Genomic DNA, 13,622 nt, shown 5'->3' with positions numbered 1-13,622 from the left:
TTGCTCAAGGGCTGGGGCCCAAATCTGAGCAACCAAGAGCTTGAGTTTGAATTCAGTACGACTTTGTGGCACGTTATAATGCATGACTCTATTTCTCACGATGGTTTGTGTTGAAATTATCACTATTATATTTGTGCCGTGTCTTAAATGTTGGGCCCAACCTGTGGTTGGTGTGAGATAGAAGGGTCACTTGAGCAGCCATAAAAGCGTTCTGCTCTCTTTGACTGTTTACAGCGCCGACGAGCTGCTGCTGACAGAGATGATCTTCAACGGCCTCTTCAACGACCTGACGGTGGAACAGGCCACGGCTCTTCTCTCCTGCTTCGTCTTCCAGGAGAACGTAAGTTGGAACTGAGTCAGGTGGTCTGGTTGTTGCTCTCGTTGATAAGGATCTTCCTCCAGAGAGCTCTGTTGAGATTGTTGGACAAATGTTGACATTGGCAGGAAACCGGCTCCACACCGCAGGGACAGATTTTCTTGTTGAACTCACTATTGTGTCCTGGAGGTGAATAGAACGTTCATTTGCTCGCAATACAGCTGGTAGGAAAATAAGGTCAATTGTTGCTAGGTGACGACACAACTGTGGGGATGTGAGGAGGTACATTCACACTGTGCTGGGCTAAGTTGGTTCATGGGACCATGGCTGGTTCTGAGTGTGTGAATGTTTGGCAGGCCAGCGAGATGCCCAAACTGACCGAACAGCTGGCTGCACCTCTGAGGCAGATGCAGGTGAGAGTCCCGGTCAGAGACGGCCTCGCGTCACCAGTCTGGTTGTGGTGGGACTGACTTGTCGTCGCTGTCAGGAATGTGCCAAGAGGATAGCCAAGGTGTCGGCCGACGCCAAGCTGGACGTGGACGAGGAGACGTACCTGGGTCAGTTCAAGCCTCAGCTCATGGACGTGGTCTTCGCCTGGTCCAACGGCGCCACCTTCGCCCAGATCTGCAAGATGACAGATGTTTTTGAAGGTGGGTCCTCGTGATTCTCTCTCGTGACTCGACCCTGGAAAGGCTTTCTGCCTCTACCAAAGTGTGACTCTGATAACTTTTGCTGGCTTGGTTAAAACAATCAGCCGGACACAGATGTGCTCAGTTTTGTCCTGCCGTTTGATTCTGACAAGACGGTCGGCTGCAGCTAAAAATAGTTTCCACCTCAGCTGCTTCCTGTTGGACAAACAATGGCGACTATAGAGTCGAGGATATGGGCGTCCCTGCCCCTGCTAGAGTTGGCATGCAGCCATAATGCTAACCATAATATCGAAAATATGATTCAGACAATAAATCAAAGGAATGTGAAGAACGTAAGAAAAAAATAACAATTGTAGAAATAGCAATTGCAATACTTAAAAACTAAATGATGATAATAATTATAATAACAATAAAAAAATTATTATCATTATTATTAAGACTACTAACTGTGAAGTGTAAACTTCAGTCCAAAAATAAATCATTTCTAAACAAATTGGAAGACTAAAACCTCAAATTGTTGTCTGTAAAGAATGATGACTGTAACTTGCTGCTGTATGGTTCTGTATGACTGGTGATGACAGCCAAACCTGGTCGTGCATCTGCTCTGTGCAGACCCCTGGCAAGCAGCCCATTTCCTTGCTTAGTCGCCCAATATTGCTCCTCTGTAATAGGCTGATCCACAGTCACTTCAGTGGGTCAGCAGGTGGCAGTAGTGTTCTTAGTTGACTCCGAGCAAGAAAGTAGCTGCATAGCTCAAGGATGTGTCCCATTTCTCACCCCAACACTTGTTTTTGACCCTAACACTGGGTTTTGCGCGTCACGTTTCAGTGTAGTGTGTCCCAATACTCCTCAGACCGAGGGCTCTCGCCGATGATCCCTTCAAACCGAGGGAGCTCCGGAGCTGACTTGAAACCAAGTGGGAATATGAAGTGTGGATAGATTTCCAGGATACCAAAGTACTTTATTTCAAAACAATGTTGGACAGGACAACAAGGACATTTTAGTAGCCAGGACTGCTCTTCCATTTGTTGACTTTCTCTGGTATCACACGTTAGTCACCCAAATGGTCGACCGTGTCCGACACCATGAACAATACAACATGTATGTACAACAGTATGTTTTTATTTCTTCTGAACAAACACCAGTGGGCTAGCATCCAGGCTAACGTTAACGCTAACGTCGGCTCTGCTCTGAAGCCGGCTTCTTGGTTGGTTCACCAAACCAAGTGAGATGATCAGCACCGATGCAAGAGGTTGCAAACACGTTGGAGCTGGCATTTCCAAAACGTCTCCAACACTGGATATGCAGGAAACAAAACACAGCACAGCAGCCAATGGCACGGTGTCTTTACGCGTCATGAAGTGTTGTCCCAATTCTTAGGGACGTCAATCACTTCACTTGGTCGTCGGTGGGTGCTTCATAGTGGAGGGCACTCAGAACCAAGTGCTAGTGTTCAGTGCTCGTGTTAGGGGGAGAGATGGGACACAGCTTAAGTCTGAACCGAACTCTTTAAGGTGTCTCGCTGAGAGACCGACAGAAAGTACTGGCATGACCGTAACTTCCTTGGTGACGGTAACCATTCTGCACCAAATAAAATTGAAAGCCACGAAATGCTCGACAAATTTAACAGAAGTTTTTGGTGAGAGCTGCGATCGGCTTCCATGGTAAGTGAACTGCTAGTGAACTCTTGGGACTGGTCCATTAACCGCAGCGTGCGTCTGCAGGCAGCATCATCCGCTGCATGCGGCGTCTGGAGGAAGTGCTGCGGCAGATGTGCTCGGCAGCCAAAGCCATCGGCAACACTGAGCTGGAGAACAAGTTCGCTGAAGGTGAGTTCATACATTCATGTTTCTGTCATAAACCGCCTGGATCTCATTCAATTTCCTCATTATTTACTGGACAAATATTTGAGTGCCGATGCTGCAGTGTGTATTTTCGATGCTGGAAGACAAACAAGCCGTGTTGGGGTTGGATCCCGGCTGACGCTGCAATTATCAGCGTCTGAGAGAAGTAGGATAATCTGTCTAAAAACAAAAACAGATTATCTTGATTCATATTCAGGCCCAGATTAGCGGATTGCATTATCGCTATAATGAACCAGTCCAGTTGGAACAGGGAGGTTGTGAGTCAGTCTGTGTAGCTGAGTGAAAATGTTCCACTCGGATAATAGTCGAGCACATAATTGTAAGGACAGGAAGTAAGGAAGAAGGAAAACATCGGCAGAGAGAGGAATAACAACCTTAAATAAGTAAACAAGCTCCTCCGCTTCTGATTCTCTCAAGTTCCATGCATCATACTGTAGATGTATGTCAGTCACATTTATGTTAGCCAGGTTGAGATGAAGTTTAAGAGGAGAGTGCAGGCAGGGTCACCGACTGTCAGAGTCGCTGCTTGTGTGAAAGTGGAGGCTTGGTGCAGATGACTTGAATAGATGGAGAGGAGAGACAGGTTCTGTTTTGTGTGTCGGACTAGAGAGGATGGTGGATCTGGGCTGAAGAGGAGGCTGGCAGGGAATTATTTCAGGCAACTGGAGTTACAATGTCGATCTGTGGCGAACTAATGATGTCAACATTGCATTCTTCAATGTGGGAAATTGTAAGTTTGTGAGTGAAAACAAAGATGAAATGAGATTTTAAAGAACAGATTGAGAAAGTGAGACCCAACACTGAAGCGTGTGCTGTTCCTGTGTGCAGGAATCACAAAGATCAAGAGGGACATCGTCTTTGCTGCCAGTCTTTACCTCTAACTGGTCCAGTGGAAACACCAGAGCTGCGCAGTAGAGCTGATCATGTGTTCAGTGAAATGGCTTTATTTTCCTTGTTTTACACATTTTGTACATAATTCTTTTGCAATAAACAGCTGTGTGGTTCACTGGACATACGGATGACACAGAAGGTTTGTGGTCTCTTGTTTTGATCAGTGGTAGCAGTTCAGCCAAGGCAACACGGACTCGGATTAAACATGTTCAAGTGATCCAGGATCGGATCGTAGAAGCGAGTGGTCAACTGATCCTGAATCGGATCCCGGAGTAAAAGCAGAAGTTACATTCACAGGTTTCCCCTCAGCAGTGGCTGGACCCTCTTTAGTGGGAGCATGCGGTCCAACCCAGACCCTGTAGATCCACCTGGTGGGAGCTAGAGAGCAGCTTCACATCATAAATACGTCTTCAGAAAGCTAAAGTCCACACCGCTGCAGATGCATGCAGATATTGCGGGACGGGCAGGCAAGAGGTGAAAGAGTTCTTAGTTGGGACTCTCAAAGTTGTGTCCGTTTGTCGGCGTTTCCTGGAGCGTTGTGTGCGGAATGTCTTCCTCTTTCCTTCCCTGCGGACGCTCAAAGAAATCGGAGACGAAAAAGACCTGCAGGGACCAAAGGAGAGAGAATGGTGAGCATGGTGTTCTTCTAGATTTATTCTGGACGGGGAGGTCTGTGGATCAGAACCACAAATACAGGAGGAGACAGACAAGTCCCACCAGTTGGTCCTGGTGCACCTGCTCACCACCTTAGCCGGCGTCTCACAGCAACTTGCTAAAGGACACAGGTCTATTTCCAATCACTCGAGCGCAGCCTCATGGCTCAGCTCTTTTCTTCACTGATTCTGACTCCAAAACAACTTCACTTCCTGGTTCAGAAGCATAGCCCCAGAGTCAAAGGAGTTGTTGAGCTTATCCTCATTGATCTACAGTGAATATCACTCTACCAAAACATAATATGATAAACACGCCGCACACATTGCATTGGACCTGCACACATGAACATGACGAGACTGTGACGGTGCACTGCGCTCTCCAGCTCCGTGGCGTTTGACAGACGACACCGGCGTGTGACAGTTGTGGAGAGTGTGGTGGACTTTGGTTCACGATCGTAGTTTTAAACTTATTTTTAATCCAGGGAACCTTTGATAATGACACTGGTCGACTCTGAGTCTCTGGATCCCTGTTTATTTTATTAGATGGAGTGGTCCTCATAGGTTCTCTGATGAGGTCGTCCGCCTTGGTTCACATCAACACATGCAGGTCTCCCTAGAATACGACTAAATGATCATATATTCGCATGATTTCAAATATTTCTTCAGTAGCATCTAGGAAATGTGTCCAGACTGGTCCATAGTTCAAGTCAACTGTTCAGAGACATGAGACACAGCAGACAGACGGCTCAATTTAACCCCTGAATAAAGCTGGCAGAGCAGTCTGTCAGACACCTGCAGCTTCTACCAGAGACGTGAAACACTGAATTTCTCATCTCTACACTTGGTCAACTATTATATTGAAACATAAACAAATAATGATGTTGGAGACAAACTCCACTAAAAAGTTTCATCATAAAACAAGAGAGACTGTAGTGTCCAACACTTGGAAGAGAATGAACATGCAGCTTATTCAGCATCTACAGCTTATTTTCTGAGAACACGCTCAGAGCACGGTGACCTGGAGGACGACTCACCACAAGCAGGGCCATGACGGCGCCCTGCAGGAGCCCAGTCAGCACGTCACTCCAATGGTGTTTGTAGTCAGACACCCGGGACAGTCCGGTGTAGATGGAGGCAGCGATGAGGAAGAACTGCAGCATGGGCCTCAGCAGCCGGGCCCACTGGGCCTGCAGCCGAGCCTGCAGGTACAGCTGCGGGGGGGAAGCACATGACATTCTTTGGATCAGTAAATGTTGAAGTTCATGAGTCAGCATCAGAGCACAACATCCTGTTCCTCTCTATCTTATCGGCTGGGCTGAGCCATAAACCAGATTAGTTTTTTGTAGTCTTTTCAGCGGGTTAGCCGCAGACTTGGTCCAACGCTTCTAACCTGAACCCAGGAGGCTTGGCCTTGGATGAAGTTTTGGATGAATTTGATATCAAATATTCTAGTTTGAAACGAGAATCAGGAGACTCTCCTGCCACCTTGGGACACAAGTGTTCTGCTGATGAAAGTGACTCACCGCCAGGAACAGCATGCAGTACATGGAGAAGGACGAGTGTCCGGAGTAGAAGGAGAGCCTGTGATGGGGGCACAGACAAGCATGACTCAGCATGACAGACAACTACGGGAGCAGCTACGGGACTCAGAAAGTGACATGTAAACTCAACTCACTCCGACCACAGTTTCCCCTCATACATTTCCCCACATGCTCAAGCGAACAGTACGTGAGGGTCAGGGGTCAGTGAGAGGGACCCCAGCCCACCTGCTCTGCTCTCGCCCGTCCCACAGTGGAGCGCCAGCCTGGACAGTGTCGATGTGCACGTCCCAGAATAAACAGATGCAGGACTAGAATAACAACAGAGTTTCCACTCGCTCTACTGTGGAAACACACACGTCCAACACATCTGAACACGACTTCACTCACTCTGATGATTCACCCAAGCTTGAACCCTTTCGGAGAGACAAACTGCCTGGAAAGATACAGTATGATTTCAATGGATTATGCTGATGGCAGAATGACGCCAACAACACGGTGGACTCTGTGTTCAGTTCTGGAGCAACACCGTGGCTCCTTTAAATGCAGCTGAGCCGCTGGTCCCACTGTCTCCTGCAGGGAATCGTGCAGGGGAGTTGCATTACAGAAAGACGATCTGGCCCAGCCTTCCCCGCGCTGCCACACACACACACACACACACACACACACACACACACACACACACACTCTCACATGTCCAGGTCCAACAGAACTCAGTGAAGTCACTGAAGCCCTTCCCTCTGCTGACCGCAGAGAAGTCAACAAAGTCTCAGCTGACATCAGCACCCTCAGAAGTCACGTGACCAGTGATGCAACAACAGGAGAGGCTTGGACTTTGCACTTGTAAACAGTTATGAAACAAAGGTGCGGCTGATTTGGTTAATCTGGAGGCCAAGTGCTGACCAGTGACCCCACTGCTGACACAGCGCTGCAATCAGAGCACTGTCTCACTCACAACCTCAGTCTCACGGTGTTTTGCCCTTTAGTCTTCAACCCACATGTAAACACAAAGAATGAACGTCTGTTGTGACAGCGTCGCGCACTTGCCCGAAAGAAAGGGCCGAGTGAAGCGGAACCAACAAAGCTCACAGAACCTTCAGAGGAACCTACCTTCAGCTTCAAACATGGGAAAAAACCCAAAGTAGCTAAACTCCACCTTCCTTGTAAAAACATAGCATTTGAAACTGACCTGCCCTCGTTGACCTTGGTGGGGTCACCGGTGCAGACGAAATCTTCCACGTAAGCGCCGGCCGTGCAGTTGATGAGCTTCCAGTCGGGTTTGCAGATGTCCAGGAAGTGAGGCCGCAGTCGTCCGATGGAGTACTTGGCGATGTCCGTGAGCGACTGGCTCATGGCGGCGCCGAAGAGGAAGGTGCCCACCGCCTTGTAGACGCAGGCCAGGTAGCTCCCGAAGGACGACTTGGACGAGAGGCGCTTCAGATAAACGGACAGGCACTCGCCGACGACCATCTGTGGGAGACCAGGGAGGACAGGTTGGGTTCGGTGCCCTCACTGGACTGCAGAAATATGGACATACTGTATTTATAAACAAAATACTAAACATCACAACTAAGTAGGAAAGAATCAGGAGGATGTCCACTTTGATCCAAGAGTTTTAATTTGCATTTGTGCAATCGGGAAAAGCTATTTTGTTATTGTCACCTCCACTTAACCATTGATGAGAATTGGGATTTGTTGTACTCATTTTTACAGACTTTTTTTCCAATAGGATATTTTTTCCCTATGGAGGAAAACAAATGCATGAAAAACAAAAGAAGCCAAACTAAGCTGAGCTACATCGGTTCAAGCTAGCACCTGCTGAACCACAGGTTCCAGTCCTGCCACTTCAGTTCAGTACACACAGTGGACGCAGTATTTAAGCACTCCCGACACAAGCTACAATACTTTCCACTCGAGTACAAAAGACTCTTCTCACTGAGTTGAAGAGTGGATAAAGTCTCAGTAGGTGACCAACTGCTGACTGGTTCGCTTGTGTTCACTATTTTGAAAAACTGGCGATTCTCAAGGGAGATGAGTTTTTTTTCTCAACCCAAGGTTTGCTGTGCTGGAATCCCCCTTCTCAGTCTCTTGGTGACTGAAGAACATTAGTAACTCAACCTTCCGCTGCCACCGTCTTTCCTCTCATGCATGACCTTGAGACTTTTAGCTAAACCACTGCTAGCTTAAACAACACATCCTCAAACTGTGGTTCACCGCCACGAAGATTCGAGGGATTTTATTCTTAAGGTGTGGCTTGTTGTGTCCCCAGGTCAACATTTTCTGTCAGTCCCTTTGAGAAGACAGCAACAATAATGTATTGCAGCATCTTGACTCCCTCCAACTCCTTCAGTTCAGTGCTATAAATACATTGGCAGTACCCGTTTAAGATGTACAAACAACTACTTAAATGTTAGTACAACTTCAAACACTCTTAAATCACAAACACATTGTGTATTTGCCTTTTTTCTACATTCACGTCACCTTTTGTCTTCTACTTAACAATACATACGAGTACACAGCGTCTGCAAATACAGGGCGGCGTCACACGAGGCCTGGGGCCATGTGCAGCCCAGTCAAACATGAGAGGAAAACTCTACACTCCAAAGGTGAGTTTTTTTGGTGACAATGACTTCTAAATGTTTGTGTCATTATGCACGACTTTACTTGCTGAGTCTGGTTTAGTATCATAAAACATATCTGCAATACACATCTTAATCGTCTCTCTTTTGAATTCATGCTGTGGATCTGCATTGAACAACAGTGCAGGGCCTGTTTCCCTGCAGATTTCTTACATTATTCTTTTGTTATAACTAATGTTTCCCATTTTGAACACTTCTCGACACTGTGTCACAGCTGTTGGGTGAGATTGTGAGGTCTTGGAAATGATAGTTGTTGTTGCTGATTTGGGAGTTTTAGCTGAACCACTGCTAGCTTAAACAACACATCCTCACTTTCTAAAGCAGGTTTTTCAACGTCTGGCTCTTTATTTGCACGATATACCAACATAAGCACGAAAGTTAAACATTGTTTATACTGTTTATACAGCGCAACTCTCAAGTGCGAAGGCTTACAGGATCATGGTGAGATCATGGGTTCTGTCTGAAGATATGAACTGGTTTATAGACGGGTTTGTTTCTGGCACATGCTCTTTCAATAGGCTGCTCGTATACAAGGTAGTGGGGGGGTGCTTCAGTAACTCGTCAATGAGTTTGTCAGTAAAACACACAGCTATTATTGGCAGCATTTGCAGAAAGACAGGGTGATGCAATCAGGCAGAATAGTGGAGGAAAAAAGCTCTTAGTGTTGAAAGACAAAAAAGACATGAGCATGTAATTTAATGAATGAACTTACAACAAGAATTGTGAGAGGAATCATTATGCCCCCTAACAACTGATAGGAAATGGTCTCTTCCTTCACCGGGTACTTGATTGTATCGTCATTACAGAAAAAGCCCCGGCGGAAAGGTTTGTGCCGCACATTGAGTATTGCGAACGGCAGTCCAGCTAGCAGAGAGGCAAGGAGAACACAGAGAAGCAAAACACAGGTTAGTGGCTTGTAAGGCTGGCTGCCTGTGTTCAGGACAGCCATGATGCAACACCGCCTGTGCAGGAATGAGTGGCACATGACGCGACGCATTCCTGAATGGAAGTGGTTAGTTGTTGACTGTCTGGGTTGAAAGTTGAGTTAAAGTCAGAGACAGAACAACAGTCCTCTCCTCCACATGCAACAGAAGAGCTCCGCTTCCTCCGGATACTGGGCCCAACGCGGAGTCGCTCTCAGCATTCGCTGTTTTCAAACAGAAGTTGTTAGGGGTCACATTCAAAGGAAACGATCATCTGAGCCGCATACGTCAACCACACAACAGACCACATCACTTTTCCTCCCACCTGTGCTTTGACAAACTCGATTTAAGGAAGCAGATGCACCAAACAACCCTAACAGTTGCAGATTCACAGTTCTTCCCTTCTTCATTGACTGAACGGACTGATGACGGATGAACATTTTAGGTCCTAGTTTACTTCCAGAAGCCCATTTCAATGCTATTTAACAGTGGACATCCTCCTTCTTTGCTCTACACTACTGAACCAAATAAATAAAACTACTGTCAACAGCCCAGTTACCACCAATGGAACATGATCACACTTAAATTCCACATTATTTTCTCACTCAGTATTTTGGTGAGAATTGCAGAAACACTTTGAGCAGAATCAGGATTGGTATATTACAAACCCCTTAGCTCCTCCTGCAGTAAGGAATTTCTCGCTGACTAAAATGATTCCTTAAGTACAAAAGTTTTTTCCGTTGGCTATTTTATTGTCCCTTAAAATACATCAGAATTGAAAGTAGATTTTGAAACATATGAGACAGATCCAGAATCTATAAATGGAATGTGGTTGAAATGAAATAAAACACATTTTATGTGCATTTTTTTAAAGTGCAATTTCATGTGATCACATTTTTATTTAAAATTTTCTCTTACCCTCCTGTCTTTGGGTTTGATGGCCCCTTTCAACAGCCACAATATATAACCTGGCCCCTTAGGAAATGTAATTACCCAGCCCTGGTTCAGAGGAAGACTGACCTTGCATCATCATACCAACTTATAAACACGTGATAAGCTTATTTATTGACACAGCCAAGGTTTAGGATCAGTAATAGGATTAAAAGTTCTCATCACTCCGGGTGGAACTGGGCTATGTGACAGTAGCACACTTACCAAACAAGGTCCTGATTATTCAAATGTCAGATCTCTCTCAAAGCAAACTCCTGTGACAGTGGCAGAGATCTAAATGTGCGTGACTAGTCTGAAACAATATGACCCAGTGGGCGCGTCAACATATTTTCCATGAGCGAGGTCATGGGAGCACGTCCTACTTACGCAGCTAATGGGCAGCGCGAAGCCCACAGTGTACAGCACCGTGGACGTGACTGTGCTGGGGTGGAAAGGGTACTTGATGCTGTCATCGCTACAGAAAAAGCCCCTCTGGTAAGGGCGGACCTTACCCAGGTTAAAGGCTGCCAGAGGCAAGCCTCCTGTGGACGAAGAGGTCAGGAACATTAGACATGAAAACATCACTTGTCAACAACAGGGCTTCCACTGGAGAGACTACTGAGCTTTGAACATGACTTCCCAATCGTGGGTAGACATTAAGTCCGTGCACTTTGATTTTATCAATGAGCAAGGCACTAAAATCACCGTCACAGATTTAACTTTGCAAAACAAAGGCTGGTAAAGCAGAATAAATTCCTACTTTATGATCAAGACTTTTATCATATACCTCCAAACATTCCCGCTCTTCTAAACACAGACTATCCTCAGAAATATGTATGTATATACAGGGGTTGGACAAAATGATGGAAACACCATTATTTTGTCCAACCTCTGCATATACAATGTTTGCTTTATGCCTCCTTAAATCTCCAAAGAAAATGGTTTTCCTCCTGTGCAGTTGGATGACCATTTTTTAAGTGTGTTTCAATGAGAACCTGAAGTGGTGGCTTCAGAAACATAAGCCTTCCTGGGCAGGTTTTCATTCTTTTGAGAACAATTGACTGGGATGACCGGGTCATATACTGCATGTAGAGCAGCCAGAAGTTTCAACCAGACTGTAAACATTAGTATTTTAATAATGACCTACAATTCAACTGAGTACTTTAAGAACACAGCCAAAGATGGGAGTGCAATGTCTGAATTTCTCTGGTAAAACGTCTCCTTAGTTCCCCAAAGGATGCCACACATCTCTGAAGTGCCGTAACCATCTTGATGCAGCCACAATTGGTTTAGTTTCATATGGTAAATTTCAAGTCAAGTTCAAGATTATATATATGTATATATATATGTATATATATATATAAATTTTATTTATTTATTTTTTTTACACGTGTAGGTTTGTAATTTGAATCACTGAGTGATTTCAGTGAGCGTATGGACACCCCTACCCCTCCTACCCCTGCAGATAAAACCCAAAAGTTTGGTGCCAAATGCCATTCAAACAGCTGTCAGCTTCAGATGACTGGCTGCAGCAGCTGGAGTGGCTGGGATACTCCCGAGCCACCAGCCCACACACACACACAAACAGGCGTGTTTGCCTCTCAACACGCAGGTTACGTTCCATACTTTATCTGGAGTCATTTAGATGACTCAGAAATGAGATAACGCCCAAATGAATCGTCATAACCACTGGCATCACGCAGCATTCTTCCAAGACGAGCCGCTCGCCCACAACATGTCAGTGCTTGTGTCGTGACCACCATGTCATGCTTCTGCCAAAATGCTAATGTGTGGCCAGAGCTAACAATTGTAGTTTAGCCTCAGTATTTTGCCAATTGTGTACAAAATAAGGAAAGTTATTATACACAGGTTTTTGCAAACCATTTACCACGTTCCTGAAGAAATGTTCAAGACTTCACATTGGTGCATTACAGCAAATCTCCTTCATTGACATGTGACACAGTTGAGTTCTACTCAGAGACTAGGAAATGTTCATTGTCTTTCTCTATCAGTTGGTTGTTCAACTCAAAATGGGTTGTTACTACATAACCACATCCTTATTACAGTGCATGCTCTAATGTTGCCTCCAAAACAGTAGCTCTTGTGGTTTGTTCCCAGGCCATAGTGACCACCTTGACCAACAACATGCTGCAGTTGCTGCAAGGCAGACAGAGTGTTGCAGACTGCTGAGTCATGGATGGGCCAAGTTAATAGAGGGAGGCTAAAGACCATCTGCGTGATGTGAGCTGACACACAACCAAACCTGCTGAATAAGGTGATGTCTTCCTGGCAGAAGAGATGTCGGAGGTGTCTGTACACCGGCCGGAGGCCCAGCGTTGCACCTCATCTGGATCCACTGTTGGCAGTGGGGTGGGATTCATGGGAACCACTGAGTGTGTATCCTCAGCCTCAACATACTCCACATACGAGAAATATGTTTTATCAAGAGCCTTGTGTGGGGACACGCCATTGTAACACCCAGAAGAGCTAAAGCTTTGTTGCAAAATGAGGTTTAAAAAAAACAAAACAACTGCTAATTCATAATAACAAGTAAATACATAAGGTATAAATGGTCATAAGTCGCGCTCACTGATATCATCAGTAACAAACCAAACAAGGACATGGTTCACCATGCCAAATCTGGTGTCGACTTTTCCTATAGAAATCGCTTCTGGTGACTAAGGATGGCAACAAAAGCCAAGCAGCCACAGAGCGGTCGTCTCCCACGGTGGGACACTACACTGGACTGGACTTCAGCACGCGCGTGGACGGAACTAACGACGAGAGCTCGATGCCCTCATGGTGACATCATGTAGACATGTACTTACCCAGAATCAGGCAGGCGATGTCGAGCAGCACAAAAGAGACAGCCCGGGTCTCGAACATGTTGTCGCTTGTGTGTGCGTCTCGGTCTCTGCAACGATCAACAGCGGAGGCTTCGCTCCCCCTCGACTCTCACGATCTCTTCACATTAACATTAAAAACCGACGACTTATGCTACAGATATATGCTACACGACCTATAAAAGGAAGAGCGTGGCGTGCTGGAGAGGATTTTCGCTGGAGATGAGCTTCCTCTCGCCGGTCATCGTCCACTCGCCTGCCACTTTCAGACACGATCCACCATCTTGACCAACACCTGTCGCCAGCCTGACGAGAAAGCGACCCGCGAGCCCTTTTACAGAGCCGAAGACCTCCGAAGACGAGCGATGACGCCT

The 13,622-nt window shown here is 46.1% G+C and overlaps 2 protein-coding genes across 4 annotated transcripts in view; one reads left to right on the top strand and one right to left on the bottom strand.

The window, feature by feature from the left end:
• mtrex (Mtr4 exosome RNA helicase) overlaps nucleotides 1-3,981 on the top strand; it is a 19,142-nt gene extending 15,161 nt beyond the window's left edge. Inside the window, exons 23-27 of the mRNA XM_053868777.1 lie at nucleotides 235-340; nucleotides 673-729; nucleotides 804-966; nucleotides 2,691-2,795; nucleotides 3,660-3,981. Coding sequence (XP_053724752.1) covers nucleotides 235-340; nucleotides 673-729; nucleotides 804-966; nucleotides 2,691-2,795; nucleotides 3,660-3,712 — 484 coding nt within the window. The 3' untranslated portion in view covers nucleotides 3,713-3,981. The remainder of the gene's footprint in view (nucleotides 1-234; nucleotides 341-672; nucleotides 730-803; nucleotides 967-2,690; nucleotides 2,796-3,659) is intronic.
• plpp1a (phospholipid phosphatase 1a) lies at nucleotides 1,956-13,622 on the bottom strand. Of its 3 annotated transcripts, none has more exons than XM_053868805.1 (6): nucleotides 13,234-13,622; nucleotides 9,265-9,416; nucleotides 7,103-7,383; nucleotides 5,899-5,956; nucleotides 5,410-5,586; nucleotides 1,958-4,325 (listed from the first exon to the last, which is right to left on the bottom strand). In XM_053868805.1, the coding sequence occupies exons 1-6, from the start codon at nucleotides 13,289-13,291 to the stop codon at nucleotides 4,209-4,211; spliced, it is 843 nt and encodes a 280-aa protein (XP_053724780.1). In that variant the 5' UTR covers nucleotides 13,292-13,622; the 3' UTR covers nucleotides 1,958-4,208. The 3 variants fall into 3 exon arrangements, with proteins under 3 accessions (XP_053724764.1, XP_053724780.1, XP_053724772.1); XM_053868797.1 differs by lacking the exon at nucleotides 9,265-9,416 and adding an exon at nucleotides 10,793-10,947 and having other exon boundaries at nucleotides 1,964-4,325; XM_053868789.1 differs by lacking the exon at nucleotides 13,234-13,622 and having other exon boundaries at nucleotides 1,956-4,325; nucleotides 9,265-10,941.

This window comes from Synchiropus splendidus, chromosome 1 (genome assembly GCF_027744825.2).
Source record: "Synchiropus splendidus isolate RoL2022-P1 chromosome 1, RoL_Sspl_1.0, whole genome shotgun sequence".
Classification (NCBI taxonomy): Eukaryota; Metazoa; Chordata; class Actinopteri; order Syngnathiformes; family Callionymidae; genus Synchiropus; species Synchiropus splendidus.
This window is presented reverse-complemented; position numbering and strand designations above follow the sequence as displayed.